The sequence below is a fragment of the Erinaceus europaeus genome, chromosome 17, assembly GCF_950295315.1.
Source record: "Erinaceus europaeus chromosome 17, mEriEur2.1, whole genome shotgun sequence".
NCBI classification, from domain to species: Eukaryota; Metazoa; Chordata; class Mammalia; order Eulipotyphla; family Erinaceidae; genus Erinaceus; species Erinaceus europaeus.
In genome coordinates, this window is record NC_080178.1 from 80,916,025 (window position 1) to 80,935,644 (window position 19,620).

At 42.8% G+C, this 19,620-nt stretch overlaps 1 protein-coding gene across 6 annotated transcripts in view; it reads left to right on the forward strand.

The window, feature by feature from the left end:
- SBF2 (SET binding factor 2) overlaps window positions 1–19,620 on the forward strand; it is a 277,867-nt gene that overhangs the window by 222,763 nt on the left and 35,484 nt on the right. For all 6 annotated transcript variants that reach the window (XM_060177188.1, XM_060177191.1, XM_060177192.1 and 3 more), the window contains 9 exons: window positions 3,840–4,012; window positions 4,840–4,913; window positions 6,484–6,679; window positions 7,636–7,763; window positions 9,503–9,678; window positions 12,926–13,071; window positions 14,302–14,500; window positions 16,527–16,723; window positions 18,714–18,848. In XM_060177188.1, coding sequence (XP_060033171.1) covers window positions 3,840–4,012; window positions 4,840–4,913; window positions 6,484–6,679; window positions 7,636–7,763; window positions 9,503–9,678; window positions 12,926–13,071; window positions 14,302–14,500; window positions 16,527–16,723; window positions 18,714–18,848 — 1,424 coding nt within the window. The remainder of the gene's footprint in view (window positions 1–3,839; window positions 4,013–4,839; window positions 4,914–6,483; window positions 6,680–7,635; window positions 7,764–9,502; window positions 9,679–12,925; window positions 13,072–14,301; window positions 14,501–16,526; window positions 16,724–18,713; window positions 18,849–19,620) is intronic.

The following is a 19,620-nucleotide window of genomic DNA, read 5'->3' on the forward strand; positions in this document are numbered from 1 at the left end:
CAACAATGACAACAACAATAATAATAACTACAACAATTAAAAAAAAAGATCATATAGGAAAGGAGATAGCATATGGTTCAACCCCTGCACCGCCATGCCAGATGCCAAAGAGGAGCAGTGCCTTGGAGATTAAAAAAAAGATTGATGAGGAAGTCCAAAGCTCACTCAAAGTCTGTAGACCAGCGCTTCGTGCGCGCGAACCCTTGCTAAGTCATGCTCTGGCCTCCATCCTGCTGTGCTCTGTGTGTGTTGTGCTGGGAAGGAGCCCGGGCCTGTCATACACACCACGAAGCCGACTGCTGGCTCAGAACTTTTTTTTAATATTTATTTATTCCCTTTTTGTTGCCGTTGTTGTTTTATTGTTGTGGTTACTGTTGTTGTTGTTGAATAGGACAGAGAGAAATGGAGAGAGGAGGGAAGACAGAGAGAGAGGGGAGAGAAAGACAGACACCTGCAGACCTGCTTCACCGCCTGTGAAGCGACCCCCCTGCAGGTGGGGAGCCGGGGGCTCAAGCAGGGATCCTTGTGCCGGTCCCTGCGCTTAACCCGCCACACTCGCGCCCGACTCCTGGCCCGGGGCTTCTAGCAGCATTCAGGGAGCCAGTTCTGCTGGTGCTCTCCCTCGTGCTCTCACAGTGCTGACCGTAAAAGCCCAGTGTGTGGGGCCTGGAGAGGTGCGAGAGCCGCCCACGGAGCCACACCCAGGCCCATCGCACTGTTCTTTCTTTCATGATTTATTTATGAGAGAGAAACAGTATTACTCCGGCATACGTAATGCTTAAAAGTCGGGCACTGTGTGTACTGTACTGCCTTCTGAAATACTAACTGAGTTATTTGTTTTTTAAACAAAGTAGTGGTCAGCTCTGGCTTGCAGTGGTGCTGGAGACTGAACGGGGATGTGAGAGCCTCAGAAGTGCAAGTCTGATGTACTAAAGGTGGTCGTACCTCTCCAGTCACTGTTCTTTTTTCAATTTTACTTTACTTTTGCCTCCAGGGTTATCACTGGGGCTCAGTGCCTGCACCACGAATCCATCGCTCCTGACAGCCGTCTCTTTCCCGTTGTTGTTGGATAGGAAAGAGAGGAGGGAGGGCTGCAGGGGCGCAGTCGGCTAGCTAGCGCACGGTACTTGTACAGGAAGGAGGGGGCAGGGAGAGAAAAAGACACCTGCTTCACCGCTCGCAGAGCGACCCCCCTGCAGTTGGGGAGCCGGGGCCTAGAACCAGGGTCCTTGGGCTACGCACTATGTGCACCACCACCCGCCCCCCTATTATAGGTACTCTTCTTAATTGCCTTGCGTACTCTTATTTTTCTTTATTTATTGGATAGAAACAGCCAGAAATCAAGAGGGTGGGATGTAGAAAGACATCTCCAGCCCTGCCTCCCTGCTCGTGAAGCTTCCCCCTGCAGGTGGGGACTGGGGGCTTGAACCTGGGTCCTCACGCTCTGTAGTGTGTGCACTTCACCACGTGCACCACCTCCTGGCCCCCATATTCTTTTACCTTTCGTGTTCTAAGCTTTCAAAGGTCTTATCCTTCCTATGTAGCCTTTTAGTTCCTTTCTGCCATGACCATTCAGAGAAGCTGCTCTGGAAAGCTCCTGTTTGTCCCATCTGCCCGGTGATTGCCCTACAGCCTCCTTTCCTAGTTTTCTGCGGCGGTTGCCCGGTCTTCCCTTGTGGCCACGGACAGCAGTCCCTTTGCGCCTGTTGTGACTCTCCTAACACTGCTGTCAGTCAAACAGTCCTTCCAGCTAATGCTTCTCTGTTCACTCTCAGCTTAACACTGTCTTTGTGGCGGTTCTTCCCTCCATCTGGAATGTTCTCCCTAAAGTCGTCACTAGAATCACCCCGTTACTTCCTGGAGTGTACCTGTCACTTTCTCCTGCCTTGGGTCATTCTTCTGACAGCCTGCCATATTGTCACACTTGACTCGTTGATCCGTCTCACTGTGCTAGCCCGGCCCCACAGGACAGGTACATAGCAAACAAATGATTTGAGGAATGAATTTCTCCTCAGAAGTAGAGACGTTCTGTCCATTCAGGACTTCAGTGTTGCTTCCACATCCTGGTACTACTGCTAGTTCTGGTAAATTCTCCTGACTTTGTCAGGCAACTCCTCTCCCCATGCCCAGTACCGCAGCCAGCTCTGGGCACACGCCTGTCTGTCTCTGACCCTACTTCCTGTCTCTGACCCTGCTTCCTGTCTCTGACCCTGCTTCCTGTCCCGGGCGCTGCATTTTATCAGGAACTGCTGTTCTTCCAGACTGCGCAGCGTAAAGTCAGTGCTCTGCACTGTCAGAGCTTCCGTTTCTTCATAGATGGGAGTATGGGTGGTGTGCACCTGGCTAAGCACACACGCCACCATGAGCAAGCACTCGGGTTTGAGCCCCTGGTCCCCCACGTGCAGGGGAGACGCTTCACGAATGGTAAAGTAGGTCTGCAGATGTCTGTCTCTCTCTCATAAAATAAAATATAGAAATAAATGAAGGAAGGGAGGCCTCTAGGAGCAGTGGATCCACAGCACTAAGCCCCAGAAGTAACCCTAGTGGCAGAAAGGGGGAAAAAGGAGCATTTTATGTGAACATCATAGCCTAGACTTTTATCATGATTATCACAATCATCTGTTTACTTCCCTCTTTTTCTAGCTAAAAATGATTCTTCCTAAAAATGATGCTTCAGCCATATCCCTTTAATGTTACAGGGCTCTCTCACCAGTCACAGATTCCTTTGTTTCCTTTTAAAGATCTTTAACCTGTTCCCAGGCTAACCTCCCACTTTCAGTCAAATAGATTGGTTACTGACCGTCAGTGGCAAGACCTTTCTTTTAGAATCTGATTCTGAGTTCAGCAAAGCCCCTCAGAATCTTGAGTGGGAGCCTAGAGGCCTCCAAGTTCTTGATGCTTTCGATCCTGTAAGGGTGCATTTCTCTACTTAGCTTTACTTTAATACTGGTCGACCTTATCTGACTGGATTTGGAAAAAAGTGTAAGTTGGTTGAAACGACTAAGTGAGGTTTTTGTTTAGACTTCCTTTACTGTTTACCAGAACACTGCTTAGCTCTGACTATGGTGGGGATCAGACCTGGGGCTTGGCATGACCCCACATAAGTGAGCCTCTCTCGGAGCGTCAGCTGAAAAGACAGCAATATTTGTTACATAGTAGGAATTGAATAGGAAACCAGGGCAAGGACTGAACTTTCATAACCCCATTCCAGATTTATTCCTTTGTCTTGCATGATTTTATTGCCTACAAAAGGAGGCCATCAGCCCCCACCTGCATTGGGAAAGCTTCACAAGTGGTGAGGCCAGGAGGCTATAGGCTATAGTCTCTCTCTAATAATAAATATTTTTTTTAATGTGGCATGGGTAAAATGAGGCCAAAGTGTTGTGATTCACTCAAAGGAGGGATAAATATTGACAGATGAAGGGCTCAATGGACAATTTGGTTCTTTCATTTAGAAGCATATAATATTTATTGAAAAAAAAAGTCATTTTTTTGAAAGAAAACATGTTCTGCTGGTTATCCAGCCATGTTACTTTGTTGGGCTCTGTATTAATTATAAAGGGCTTCTCTTATTTATTATTATTATTATTTGTGGTTCCTAAGTTCCTTTCGGGAGAATGACAGAAAGCATTCCTTACAAAAACAAAGCTGGGTCAAAAGGACAATGCCTGACAGTAGCTTAGCCATGCAGACAAGTAGAGTGTCATGTCTCATCGCGATTACTTTAAAAGGAGCCATTGAGTTAAGTGAGCCTTCTCCTTGAGCAAGTTAACCATAATTAAAGTAGTCATTTGTTATATTTAAGTTCTGACCATGATTTCTTTCTGTGACCTCCATAGCATTGCAGGAAGTGTTGCTGAGAGCTATGATACAGAAAGTGGATTTGAAGATTCAGAGAATAATGACATTGCCAATTCCGTTGTACGTTTCATTACCCGGTTTATTGACAAGGTGTGTACAGAGAGTGGGGTTACTCAGGATCACATCAAGAGCCTTCATTGCATGATACCAGGTAATAACTTTGTCTGTGTTAATCAGGTTATTGTTCATAATTAAGAGCTATTCTTTCCAGACCCATATATATGTAGATAATGTATTTTATCATATATATATATATATATATATGTATGTATGTATATATATATATATGATAGAATTTGTCGATTTTACTTTTTGCTTTTGCCAACAGGGTTATCACTGCGGTTCAGTGCCTACATGACTCCCCTATTCCTGGTGGCTGGCTTTTCTTCTCCCCCCATCCCCGCCTTTGATAGAGAGAGAGAGAGAGAGAGAGACACTGAAGCATTGCCCACCACAGGTGCTCCCATGTGGTGCTGATTACCCCCACTGTAGGTGTACTCTTCACCACTGTTAACCAGAACAGCTGTGCACAGATCCTCTAGTCTCTGTGAATTTCCCTAATCTCTGTGTTGAGTGTATGTGAAATCAGTTATAGTCATTGTTCTCTTTTATTTAACTTATTTCATACTCAGCACGTTTTGGGGGTTCATTGATGTAGCAAATAACAGAATCTCATTCCTTTCTATGACTAATATTTCCCTTAATGACTATATTACACTCTGTTTATCTCCATTGGATTGTTGATGGATTCAGCTTGTCTCCACCTTCTAGCTGCTAGGGATGGCCATATACAAGTCTATGTCACAGTCTAGGTCTTTGGGGCGTATGCTTGGAGCTGTAGCCACTCAGTCGCAGGGTAATCCTGTTTACCTTTGTGAGGAACTGCCCAACTGTGATTGGTTCTTATTTCTAAACTATTGGAGATTTGCTTTAATTCTGCTTGTTTTGTTTTATTTTCAATACTTTGACACATCCTAGGAATTGTAGCTATGCACATTGAAACCCTGGAAGCAGTACATCGAGAGAGTAGACGGCTTCCACCAATACAAAAGGTAATTGTTCCAGGCGACATGACTTCAGGGCATAACACCTCTTCTTAAGGTGCAAAGTGGGGAGCCAGCTGGTGCACAGACCTGGGTTCAAGCCCCCCACCCCCAGTCAGTACTTGCATGGAAGGGTGCTGCACAAGTGTGAAGCAGAGCTGCAGGTGTCTCTCTCTCTCTCTCTCTCTCTCTCTCTCTCAATTCTGTCAAGCAAAAAAAAAAAAAAAAGTAATAGTAGGCTGTTGTACCCCAGGAAAATACTAGCTCCCCTAAACCTCTAGAGAGACCGGCTCCAGTTTTACTGCTACATTCAAAATACTAGCTCCCCTAAACCTTTAGAGAGACCGGCTCCAGTTTTACTGCTACATTCAATTTTCGAAAGAGCTTGTCATGTGGAGCCTCAGAAGAGGTATACTAGAGTAGAAAGAATGCATTCAACAAAGGAGCAAACGTGACTTGTTGAGTCTGCTTTTATAGGCAGGGCATAAATTAGAAGCACTGTAGCTGCTAAGCCCAAGCCAAGATTCTACACCCTGCCTATTAAAAAAATCAAGGCAATGACTGGGAATACCAGGCTCCTGAGTGGGCACTCTGGAGCTTGGCCTGGGAATCTGCATCTTCACAAGCCTCCCAGATGGTTATTTTGCAGCTAGTCTGGCAAGCTTGTAGGCTGACTCAGGATCTTCTTGCTTTTATAGCAGAACTATTAAAACTAATCCAATGATCACAATGCAAAGGACAAATGTAAATAGGGAAAACTAGTTCTAACAGCAATCTGGGACATGATAGTAAGGCTGGCTTTACATTTACTAACTTTCTGAAAGCCAGAAAAATGAAATAGTGCTGATTTATATAGCTTTGCTTACTTTAAAAAGATAATCATTTCAGGTTGTGAGGTCAATTTTGTTTTGCTAGAACTAAAATTGTCAGTAATGTATCACATGATGCTTTATTTCCCAAAATGTATGAATGTTCACAGTGATCTTCAGCCAAGACCTGAGACAGCAAGTCTTTATAAAGGCACATCTCTAGTTTTTACTTTATTTTATATTTATAAAAGGAAACTGACAAAACCATAGGATAAGTGAGATACAATTCCACACAATTCCCACCACCAGAACGCTGTGTCCCCTCCTCTCCCCTGATAGCTTTTCTATTCTCTATCCCTCTGGGAGCATGGACCCAGGGTCGTTGTGGGATGCAGAAGGTGGAAGGTCTGGCTTCTGTAATTGCTTCCCCGCTGAACATGGGTGTTGGCAGGTGGATCCACACCCCCAGCCTGTCTCTGTCTTTCCCTAGTGGGGCAGGGCTCTGGGGAAGCGGGGCTCCAGGACACAATGGTGAGGTCGTCTGCCCAGGGAAGTCAGGATGGAGTCATAGTAGCCTCTGCAACTTGGTAGCTGAAAGGCGGCAAGAATCTTTCCATATTGGGTATAAAAGTTGTTTTGCTTCTTTCTCAAATCTATTTGCTTATGTGGATACCTGGAAATACTTTTAAGTCTCTAGCTAAAAAGATAACCTTTGTGAAAGTGTTGTAAACACTGCAATAATTGTATTTACTATACTTTCCTCTTTTTAGCCCAAGATTCTGAGACCCGCTCTATTGCCAGGAGAAGAAATTGTTTGCGAAGGTCTTCGAGTTCTTCTGGATACTGATGGAAGAGAAGAAGCCACTGGGGGCCTTCTTGGAGGGCCTCAGCTCTTGCCAGCAGAAGGAGCTCTATTTCTCACCACATACAGAATTCTGTTCAGAGGGACTCCGCATGATCAGCTAGGTATGGCTCCTAGCATATCACTCAAACACAGGCTTCTGTGGACTGCAGGTTTTTATTTCCTGTATGCAGTTGACTTGCTGATCATTTAAAATTCAAAGTAAGCTTTTAAGAAAAAATTACTATTTATTGGCTAGGCAATGAGAAATATAGAGGGACAAGGGAGATGAAAAGGAAGAGAGGGGGTAGATAGCATAATGGTTATGCAAACAGACTCTCATGCCTGAGGCTCTGTCAGTTCCCAGGTTCAATTCCCCGCACCACCATAAGCCAGAGCTGAGTGGTGCTCTGGTTAAAAAAAGGAAGAGAGACACCTACAGCATCGTTTCACCACTTGCAAAGCTTTCCCCCTGCAGATGGTGACTGGGGTCCCAAACCTGCGTCCTTGTGCACTGCAACACGTGTGCTTAACCAGGTGCGCCACCACCCGGCAGTGCAAAAGTAAGCTTTGACCGCACAGGTATCTTTAGTATCTAGCTGCTGACAATATCCCCACTAATTCACCTCACATTTCTGGGTCTTGTGAGCACTCACCGACCCCCCCTGCCATTTCCCATTTAAGCAGACAATTTACATTTCCTTCCCACTGCTCTATATGAGAAAGGAATATAACGCCTTATCAAGAAATAATCAGAATTATCTTTTTTAAAAATCACTGTAGTGTCTATTTAAATTTTTCTGGGAAAAGTACATAAGACTAAGTTTGCTGCTGGTGAATATTGGTATTTCAAGTTAGTCTACTGAACTCTCTGGGCTTCAGTCTCCTGCTATCATATTGGGCTTGAGTGATGATGATTCAGTGATTTTTCAACCTTGACTCCAATTCGTGTTGTCTGGGAAACTTTCAAAAAACATTAATTTCTGAACCCAACCCTCAGACAATTGAATAGGGTCTAGAATAGGTGAGGTGAACAGCAGAGACTGTAGCACCTTCTGAAGTACCCTGTCTTCCTGTCCAGCTGGTGAGCAGACAGTCATGAGGAGTTTTCCCGTTGCTTCCATCACCAAGGAAAAGAAGATCACCATACAGAACCAGCGTCAGCAGAACATGCAGGAAGGACTTCAGATCACATCAGCATCTTTTCAGGTACTGTGGAAGGGAGCCGTCTTTATTTTCCAGTATTCTGTGAAGGATCGCCTCTTCCGGCGGTCTTGAGATCTAAGGAGGCTGAGGGGAGTCTCCAGCCGAGTGAGCTCAGACACATAATCACTTGGTAGAGCCTTTGCACGGCAGTCTTCTTGGGACCTATCTGGAAGGAAATGTATTGTGACTTTTTACGTGTGTGGAAACGGCCTGACTTCTGAGACTTGTAGCTACAGCTGGAGGAGCATTGTGATGACCCCTGGCTTAGCAGAGGATTTCCACAGAGCTACTGATGCAAGCTAGACAATGGGGGATTCTTCTTCTAGCTTTTCCTCTACGCAGTCTGTGACACTTTGCTCTTTCTCAATTTCCAAAGTCTCATGACTTCCAAAAAAGAAGCTCCCCTTTCATTGTGAGGTTCCAGGTTGTCACGGCCATGAACCGGAAATGGATGGTGCTGTGGCAAGAAATAAAAGGGGAAAAAAAATCTCTTACTAGTAAATTGACATGCTAATTGTGAAGCTGCTGACCTCCAGGTTCTACTTCTTCCATCACAAAGGAACAGGGATGATGTCATTATTCCAGGGCCAAAGACTAAATGCTGGCTGATCAGTGATTAGGATTCCAATCACTATGATTTTTTTTTTCCTTCCTTCTTAGATTTATAGAATCCAGAACCCAGTGTTGTAGGAAATAAGTCAATCTCTCTATTGCATTTTAGATAAGCCTCACGGCTGGCGGTGGTGTGCCAAGTAGAATGCACAGACCCCTACCTGTAGGAGAGAAGACTTCACAGGCAGTGAACCCCAAGTAATGTGGTGACAAAAAAGAAAAGATCTTAAAGAAAGCCAACAGGATATGGGTTTTCTTCACGACTAGATATCTGTAGCAAGTGTATCTCTTATCTTTCATGCTAAGATCTCTACAGTGAAAACTCCAGTACATTGTAAAGAATAAATTAGGAAAGGCACAAAGAAATGGGAGGATGTGTTCATGGATTGGACACATTAACAGTAAACACTGAAGATTAAATTTTAAAAACATACTGCAAGGCCGACAAGATAGCTCACTCATAGGGAACATTCTGTCAGGGGCCTACTCAGGTTTTCGAGCCCAGCCCTCCCTGAGGAAAACTTCAGCTCTTGGTGTCTTTGTGTTTCTTTTTCAATTGCCACAAGGGTTATCACTGGATCTTGGTGCCAGCACTACAAATTAATTCACTGCCTTCCCCCACCCCCACTTAATTAATAGTACAGAGAGGAGGAAGAGAGAAAGATAGACACCTGCAGGTGGGAAGTGGGGGCTCGAACCCAAGCTTTTCTCTGTGTTTCTGTTTGAAGGAAAAAAAAAATCAGCCTTGGAGCAGTGAAGCCCTAGTGACAATGAGAAGTTACACTATGTGGCCCAATGGGTAAAGCATTAGACTCTCAAGCATGTGGTCCCAAGTACAACTACTGGCGTCATATGCTGGTGATATTTGTAGAAGTCTTCCCTAATAAATATCTTCAAAATTATGTTGTGTGGTATCTAAACTCGCCACTTTTTTTTTAATCAGAGCTCATTTTTGGCTGTATTAGTACTGGGAATCTAACCCAGGACCTTGGAGCCTCAGACGTGAAAGTCTGTTGCATACACGATGATACCGCCCTGGCTGACAGTGTTATTTTCTGATATTTCAGTAGTTTAAGGTGAATTTACTGGCAATCCTTAATGCTTGGTTGTCTCTACTCTCTTCTCTCTAGCTGATTAAAGTAGCATTTGATGAAGAAGTGAGTCCAGAAGTAGTGGAGATATTTAAGAAGCAGTTGATGAAGTTGCGTTATCCTCAGTCCATTTTTACCACCTTTGCTTTTGCTGCTGGACAAACTGCCCCACAAATCATTTTACCCAAACAGAAGGAAAAAAATACTTCTTTTCGGTAAGAAGACAATCAGATTTCTTCATCTTAGCTCTTCCACAGCTGTTGTAGGGGAAATGTGATCTGTCCTTACAGTCAGTATGGAATTTTTTGTTTGTCATTTTATCAAGTCCATTAGACCAAATTCAGAAAGCTATAGAATAGTAACGTTGACATCCTATATCAAGTTTCCAAAACTCCAAGAGGCTCTGACTATCATAATCACTGCTCGTGCTGCATTTTCAGAATGGGAGGGTTCTAGTTCTGTATTATTCACTTTTCAGCTTTTATAAATATCTCAACCTGGTACACTATTGGCTTCAATCTAAAAGTAAGGATCTTTCTTTTTCTTTACCTTTTAAAATACAACTTCTTACTTTCAGAAAAGCTACAGTGCTATAAAGAACTCATATCTGTTTTGCAAACTCACTATATTTTTCTCATTTTTTTCCTAAACTATATAAATATGCACATAATACCTCTTTTTTAATATTTATTTATTCCCTTTTGTTGCCCTTGTTGGTTTTATTATGTCGTCGTTGTTGGATAGGACAGAGAGGGGGAGAGAAAGACAGATACCTGCAGACCTGCTTCACCACCTTCCTTTGCCTGAAAGTGGGCTGGAGGTTCTAGACAGTGTGTCGTTTCTCAGTGGTACAATGAAGCGACCGAGTATTTCCAGGAAACCTGAATAGCTTCCTAGATCTTTTCAGTGGTGTGCCAAGCATCTTGTGAGGTCACTGAGGAGCCACCACATTCAGGGTGCAAAGCTCTGTATCAGGTTTTATGTTTAGAACCCCCCCAAAAAAGAAATAAAGAAAACTTTAAAAAGGGGAAAAGAAAAAGTGTGTCTGTACATATGTATTTCTGTCCAACTGCAAAACAGAGCAATGTAAATCACCAAGTCATCTTACTATGTAAAACAAATGATTAAAACAAAGGATATAGCGCTGGCTTGAATTTTTTCAGTATCATATATATCTGCTTAACGAGTTTCCAAAAGTTTTAAGTTGACCTGAAGTGGCCTATAATAGGACTGATTCAAGAAATAATAGTATTTTGTTATTTCTCATAATTTTCTAAAGTATTTTTTATATGTCTCAGATGTGCATGTCAGATGAGTAAAGACAGGACCTGATAAAACTATTTACAGTAAACATTTGATTAAAAATTGATACGGAAGGGAGTCGGGCGGTAGCACAGCGGGTTAACGCACGTGGCGCAGAGTGCAAGGACTCAAGTAAGGGTCCCAGTTCGAGCCCCCAGCTCCCCACCTGCAGGGGAGTCGCTTCACAGGCAGTGAAGCAGGTCTGCAGGTGTCTGTCTTTCTTTCTCTCCCCTTTTCCATTTCTCTCATTACTAGCCAACAACGATGACAACATTACAATTGAACAATATTTAACTACAACAATAAAAACAAGGGGAATAAATAAATATTTTTTAAAAATCGGGGTGGGGGTATAGCATAATGGTTATGCAAAGAAAGTTTCATGCCTGAGGCTCTCAAGTCCCAGATTCAATCCCCCACCCCATCATAAGCCAGAGATAAGCAGTGCTCTGGTAAAAAAAAAAAAAAAAATTGATACGGATACGGTAACAAGGCCAACAAAATGGGAAAAAATGGCCTCCAGGAGCAGTGGATTTGTAGTGCAGGCACTGAGACCCAGCAATAATCCCAGAGGCAAAATTTTTTTAAATTAAAAATTAATAATGGATATAATTATAGAAATAATAGCTCATATCCATGACCTTGGGAAAGCTACTGCAGTTTCCAGTGGAGGGAATGGGGACACAGAACCCGGTGGTGGGGACAGTGTGGAATTGTAATCTGTTATCTCATAAATTTGTAACTCAGTAATAATAATAATCATGGAAAAAGAAAAAAAATTGTTAAGGGTGACCAGACCGTGGAGAACCTGGTTGATAATACATATGGTAATACACAAGGACCTGGGTTCAAGTCTCTGGTCCCCACCTACAGGGGGCAAACTTCAAAAATATTTTTACTTCAGAAGAGATGGGTAGTGGTGCACAGTGGCCTGTGTTTAAGCCGCACAAACGGTGAAGCAGAGCTGCAGGTGTCCTCCTCTCTCGATTTCTCTCTGTTCTATTAAAAATAAGATAAGAGTGGTCCAGGAGGTGGCACAGTGGCTAAGGCACTAGACTCTCAAGCATGAGGTCCTGAGTTCAATTCCTGGCAGCACATGTACCAGAGTGATGTCTGGTTCTTTCTCTCTCCTCTCCCCTATCTTTCTCATAAATAAATAAAATCTTTAAAAAAAAAAAAAAAAGATAAGATAGAAATATTTTTAAATCTATGAGATTTTAAAACTTTTAGAAATATTTAATAAAAAATTGATACATACTCTTGAATAATACAGAAGTAGTTCTTTGTGGTCAAGAAGAGCGTAATCAAAACAATCTTACTTCAAACATTGATCTCAATAATTACTCAGGGAATACTTTTTTGTGAAATTCTCTGGATTGTAACTTTGTATCCAGATTTTCTGTCAGTGAGGAAAAAGAAACTAAACCTAAACATGTAAATATGTTTAGGGCCAAGTGGCTTTATATCTTAGTTTCCTTTATTTTTTAGTTTCCTTTTAATTAAATCTTAGTCTCAAAATGATACTGAAACTTCTGATTTCTTTTTTTTTATTATTTATTTATCGTTAGAGACAGAGAAACAGAGACCTACAACCCTGCTTCAACACTCGTAGAGCTTTCCCCCTGCAGCTGGGGACCAGCCGGGGGCTTGTGCCTGTGTCCGTGTGCGCCGTAATGTGTGCTCTTAACTAGCTGCACTGCGGCCTGGCCCCTTGATTTCTTTTTGCCTCTCAAGGAAAATGAATTCTTTTTCGTTTCTGTGTCTCAGGAGATTCACAGCTAATTAGAAGCAGGACATACACACTTAAGGCAATTAAGAATAAAGGTGTCACTAACTGAAGTCAGAGTGGGAGGCCCCAGAAAGGTCTGCCCAGTAGCAGAGAGGAGGCGGGCTGGCTTTCCAGGCTGGGAGACTTCTACAAGCGCAGTTGGTGAGGACTGTGGAAGAGGCACTTCACATAGGTGGCCAAACCGAGGGTTTGATGATGTTTTCAGTAGTTGCTGTCCTTGCCTTAAACAGTGTCCTGTTGACAATAATGTTCTATAAGAAAGTACCTACCACCATATAAGAAGTCATCTAAGGGAGCAGCTTGATGAAGGTCTGGCCGTGGGAATGTTGTGTTCAGTTAGTTGACATTCTCTTTGGCCCTGGGACTTGTAGCACATTCTCGAAGACGATCGTAAAAGGTGCTAAAAAGGCGGGGAAAATGACAATTGGACGACAGTATCTACTCAAGAGGAGAGCAGGGACAATTGTGGAAGAGAGAGTCAGCCGTCCGGGGTGGAATGAAGACGACGACGTGTCTGGTACGTGAGAGCCTTTTCCTCTTGAATCGATTGCGTTCTCTCATGTGAACGGAAGACTGCTTGCACTTTAATCTTGACTCATAAAAATCTTGTATTTATAGGTGGCATTTACTGGCTTCTTAGCCACGGGGGCAATCCCCATGATTCCATTCTTCAGACAGGATTTTATTAAATTATATCTCTCCTTACTAAACTCAGAACTCACTGACTGGTTAGTTTGGTTTGTGTGGGACTGGTCAAAGGGAAGAGAAACCCCACTGCACCACTGCATAGGAAATTTAAATACGAAGTAATTTCCCGCGCTTTATTTGTTAGGGACTAAAGAAATAATATATTCAAAGTTGAAGGTTTTGATTTCGGATAAGAATATGAGGGAATTCTGAGATGACAAGAAAAAAAGCGCTGAATTTTTACAAATTTATTTTCCCTTTTGTTGCCCTTGTTTTTTTATCGTTGTTGTAGTTGTTATTGATGTCGTCATTGTTAGATAGGACAGAGAAAAAGATAGACACCTGCAGACTTGCTTCACTGCCTGTGAAGCAACCCCAGGTTAAAACCTTAAAAATATGAGTGATGAATTCAAGATTGTTTTTTAGATGCTAAATGGTATTGTTTCTGATATGTGTTAGTTTTAGTATATTGAATGTTCACAAAAGTTATATGATTTAATTTCTTACATTCATGTATCTACAGCCCAAACATAAACCACTCTTATTTTTCAGAAGACAGTTTTATTTATTGAGGGAATGTTGTAACGGCAGTAGAATCTCAAATCTCCTCCCCCCCCCACCAAAAACAATAATAATAATGGGTGCCTTACCAAACCACCATTTACTTCTGTGTCTCCAGCTTAGGTCAGTGGGCCCCTTTTGCTCATCATATTCTCTATTATATATTTAATTTTTATTTACAAAAAGGAAACACTGATAAAACCATAGGATAAGAGGGGTACAACTCCACACAGTTCCCACCACGAGAACTCCGTATCCCATCCCCTGATATGTTTCTTAAATATTTATAAATTTAAGGGAGAGAGAACCAGAGCATTACTCCAGCACGTGCAGTACTGGAGACGTGACTATCTCATGCTGAGATAACAAGGCTTCATCCACTACACCCTTTAAGTCCTGGCATCTGCTGGAACAGACCCGCTTATTAAAGTTTTGCCCTGCATATTACAAGAAAGGTTTTAATCCTCTGCTTTTAACTGTATCGTTTCTTCCATCACAGTTTCAGATGATAGTGAACTTCCCACAAGCACTACACTGAAAGCTTCAGAGAAGTCTACAATGGAGCAGTTAGTGGAGAAAGCTTGTTTCAGAGACTATCAGCGGCTAGCTTTGGGGACCATCAGTGGCAGCTCCTCTCGCTCAAAACCAGAGTATTTTCGAATCACTGCCTGTAACAGGATGTATTCACTCTGCCAGAGGTAAGTCTTCATGGTTTCCAAAAAGAGACCTTCTTTTTCATTTGAGTCTTGAACTGTTTGCATTCATATTCCTGAGAATGGCTTTTTAAAAATTTATTTTCCCCTTTTGTTGCCCTTTTTTTTTTATTGTTGTTGTAGTTATTGTTATCGATGTCGTTGTTGGAGAGAGGAGGGGAAGACAGAGAGGGGGAGAGAAAGATAGACACCTGCAGATCTCCTTCACCGCCTGTGAAGCGATTCCACTGCAGGTGGGGAGCCGGGATCCTTAAGCTTTGCACCATGTGTGCTTAACCCGCTGCGCTACCACGGACTCCCGTGAGAATGACTTTTTTAAATGCCAGGACAATGTGAGCATCTTCAGGATCTCTGTATTTAAGGTATATTTTTTATGAAGTATGAGGATGTGTTTCACTGACATTCACAGAAACGCAATCACATCATTTATTATTATTATTTTATTTATAAAATGTAAATATTGACAAGAACATAGGATAAAATGGGTACATTTCCACACATTGCCCATCCCCTCCCCTGATAGCTTTCCCATTCTCTGTCCCTCTGGTAGTATGGACCCAGGGTCATTGTGGGATGCAGAAGGTGGAAATTGCTTCCCCGCTGAATATGGGCGTTGACAGGTCGATCCATACTCCCAGCCTCTTTCTTTCCTTAGTGGGGAAGGGATTTAATAGTAATAGTGTCTATGTGAGAATTAGACAGCAAAAGGTAAAAGTTGTTCCTTTTATGAATTCCCTTTGTCTTTCTTTCCCCACTTTGCCTCTCTTCTAGCCTATCTGAAGGTAAGAAAGGATTCTTTCAAGAAAATAGTAGAGATCACTGTAGGCCAGGTAGTTCCTATTTTCAGTTGTGCTTTCTGGTTCCAGCTGCAGCCAGACAGTGAGTAAATGAATAGGCAGGGTCAATGTTGGCCCACAGTCTGTAATTTGCTAACCCAAGTAGAGGCTGTGTTTGCTGTGCTATCTAGGCAGAATATTTATGTGGCTGTTTCTTAAAAGCATATAAATGAACCATTCTCCTTTTCTTATGGATTTAGACTTTTTCACCATTTACAAATTCAGTCATTTTTATCTCCAGGTAAGTTGTTCATTTTGCATTTATCAATTTCTGATCTGATTAAATAGATTAGTGGCAGTAAAATCTCACATCTCCCGCAAACATTCATTGTGCCAGCAAAATTGAGTAGGAGCTCCCAGCTGCTGCCAACCCCTCTCCCCATCAGTGTCATAAGGTCTGCTGGCCAAGCATTAGTGTCTATTTGTGAAACTTGAGAAATAAATTGGAAATACAGTGTTGAGAGGCAAAAAAGAATTTTTCTTCATGTAAGTTCTAATAGGGACTCTGAGTATGCACTAATTGTCTCTAAAATATCTTGTAGACTAGAGTAAGTGTCTTCAGGGTATGATGCCCACTGCTTGGGAAGCTTAAACAAACCTTGTTTATCAACTCAAGAAGATAAATTTTTGTTGGATTTTTCCAGATGGCTATAGAGTCTTCCTCTTGTTGTTCCTAAGTGTTGTTTTAACTCTCCCATGGGTTACAAAGAATATACATATAAAACTGAACTAAATCACACAGAAATCATCCTGAAGCCCCCAAGGGCTTCAGTAGCACTAATATCAGGGAGCAAAGACAGGAGGGCCGAGCAGTGCTGTGCCCAACTGAGAGCAGCGTTACCCTGAGTGAAGACTGGGTGGAGCCCCCACCGCTCCCCACCTGCAGATGCTTCAAGAGCAGTGAGATGGTTCTCAGGTGTGTCTCTCCCCATTGTATCAAATAAAAAGACAAAATGAGAATGAGTTGGTCTTTTCACCATCTATGCCTTTATGCAGTCAGTCCTGAAAGTTAGTTGAAACTAAGTTTATCTGTGTGTGTCTTACCCAACTGGTGTGTTTGATTTTAGAAAATTGCTATGCTATTCACATTTTTATATTCTCTATTTTCCCTTCTCTACCTACCCTCACCCCATCTCTCCAAACCTACGAATCTTTTTCCCTTCCATGCCCCGAAGCTACCCTGGCCTTTTAGTCGTACCTCAAGTCGTACAGGACAGTAGCTTGCCGAGAGTAGCGCGCTGTTACCGCCATAATCGCCTACCTGTTGTTTGTTGGAAGAACTCCAGATGCAGCACCCTGCTCCTCCGGTCTGGAGGGTTCCACGGGAAGGGAGTAGTTGGCCTTTTCAAATCTCAGAACTCCCCTCAGGCAGGTAAGCATCTCACTACGTCACAGCTAGGAGCCTTCCTCTCTGCAGTATTTCTGAAAAGGGAAGTGAAGTCCGGGGGTGCTGACCGTGCTATTTTGTCTCACTGGCGTTGGAGTCTCAGTATGGTGTGTTTGAGGGCAGTTGACTTGTGACTGTTTTCATCTTAAGAAGCCTTCCCGTGCCACATAACGAGTGCTATAGAATGTGGTGCATAAGGTGAGTAGCTGAGCTCAGCGTTAGTGAGCATCTCACTAGGCCTTATAGGCTTTTTCAGTGTAAAGATTGGGGAGTTAGAAGCTAGCTCACCTGTTAGAGTATACGCCTTGCAGGCCACTTGGGTTCAAGAATTCACAGAATGAAAAAGTCACCCCAGAAACAGTGAAACCGTGCGGTGCTGGTGCCACCAGGGAAAGAAGCCCTGGATCCCGTTGCTGAGAAAATCCAGCTGCTGAGCACAGATCCCAGGCTCAGCCCCTGCCACTAGCCGGAGAGCGAGAGAGCACACACTTTGACTTATTATTTATTTGAAGAGCTCTCTAAAATACTCAGTGCTGAGAACCAAGCCCTGAGCCCCACCAGTCCTTGTTCTGCCAGCTGAGCCACTTTTCCAGATACTCACTGTTGATTGCTGATTTTTAATCGAGTATTAATTTACAGTATTTCATTTTTTTGTTGCCCTTTTTTTTTTTTATTGTTCTCATTGATGTCGTTGTTGGCTAGGACAGGGAGGGGGAGAGAAAGATAGACACCTGCAGACCTGCTTCACCGCCTGTGAAGTGACTCCCCTGCAGGTGGGGAGCCAGGGGCTCGAACTGAGATCCATGCGCTGGTCCTTGTGCTTTGCACCATGTACACTTAACCCGCAGTGCTACCGCTCAGCTCCCCACTATTTCATATTTTTGATATAGCACATTGGTTCACTTATTTGAAATCAGGATGCATCTTATGACTGATGTGATCAGAAAGAACTGTGTCAACTTAAATGCAAAGTTTTTGATAGTCTTTATAAAATAGTGCTTTTTAAATTTTTATTTGTTTATTTAAGAAAGGATTAATTAACAAAACCATAGGGTGGGAGGGGTACAACTCCACACAATTCCCACCACCCAATCTTCATAACCCACCTCCTCCCCTGATAGCTATCCCATTCTCTATCCCTCTGGGAGCATGGACCCAGGGTCACTGTGGGATGCAGAAGGTGGAAGGTCTGGCTTCTGTAATTGCTTCCCCGCTGAACATGGGCGTTGACTGGTCGGTCCATACTCCCAGTCTGCCTCTCTCTTTCCCTAGTGGGGTGAGTCTCTGGGTAAGCTGAGCTCCAGGACACATTGGTGGGGTCTTCAATCCAGGGAAGCCTGGCCAGCATCCTGGTGGCATCTGGAACCTGGTGATTGAAAAGAGAGTTAACATACGAAGCCAAACAAATTGTTGAGCAAAAATAGTGCATTTTTTAACTGATAAAATATTAAGGTGCCTGGGCCAATTTCACAGAAGCCATACTCAGACTCCTCCTGACCCAGAGTTGTTTTCATGAGTGTGCCCCTGTTGTCCTGTTGTACAGGCTCAGGGAATCTAGATGCAGCTGCTTCTGCCTTCATCCGTTCTTTCTGCAACAGACCTCTACAAGTTCCTATCTCATGTTGAGAAGATGTGGAGTTAGCACAGAACTTCAAGTACTGGGAAAGTCCTGCCTCTAGCCGTTCTAAGGGAACTAGCTCCAGTCTGCTCCAAACAAGAGGATAGTTAGGGAAAACTCTCCAGGCGATGTCTGCTTGAATCGTGTGGCTTGGGAGGGCGGACCTAGCGTGGTCTTGCTGACCTGACCTCCTCCTGGGAGGATGATGGTGACCAGGCTGGTGTAGTGAAAACAACCTGGGATGAGTGACCATCTTAACAGATGGAAGCTCTTAGTGGGGTTGGCTTCTACGTTTGGATGTGGTAACTGTGAAATTATTTTATTGAGAGTTTTATCTGTGGTCCTTTTCTTTTATAGCTCCTACCTCCTCTTTAGAGTCCTCCAGTAGCATAGAGCAAGAAAAGTACTTGCAAGCCCTGCTGAATGCAGTTTCTGTCCACCAGAAACTCAGTGGCAATAACACTGTAAGGCCATCACTGGCTCTGTCTCCAGGTAAGATTTGCTAATACTTCTCTTCTTGGCAACTACTAAGGGTCTGATTGATTCCTAGGGTCAGTCTCTTAATCAAGGATCCACAATTAATTTCTAGTAAATAGGTAACCAAATTTAAAACTTTCTTTAAAGAAAGAATAATAGAGGAGTTGGGTACATAAAATTGTCTGAAGTACTTTGCTGTCATGTTTTAACATAGACTTTACATACTATTATAAAGTTGAATGTTTATTTAATGTATATTTATTAAAATCATAAAGTATTTAAGTGTGAAATTCCAAAAAAAAAAAACCATATAGCCTTTTATAATTTTTAGTACATTTTGTTTTCACTAGATTTGGATGAAGCCATTAAGACTTGTACTAATATTCTGTTTCAGTTATCATGTGCCGGAACCCCAAAGGGTTCATGTAGAGGTAACCCCTAATGTGTTAGATGCAGGAGCATGTGACCGGAAGAGTTGGTCTCCTTGGCATAATCAGCTGTTTGAACTAGCTCCACATAAGCAGAAAGCGGCTTTTTTTGGAAAGTAACACCATGCATGCTTTGCTTCATTTATCATCAGACTCTCTGATTGCACTTGCCAAACCTAACTCTTTATAATCTTTCAAATGTGTGTATCTCTAAGCAAATAGTAACAGCGCCTTATTATTTCTATTAAAGCTTTGGGTACTTAAAAGGACAGTGTTTGGCAGCAATTAGACGTGCTACCCATGAAGATAACTTTTTGTCATTTGAGTAATGTTAACCCACACAAAATGGTTTTGTTCTT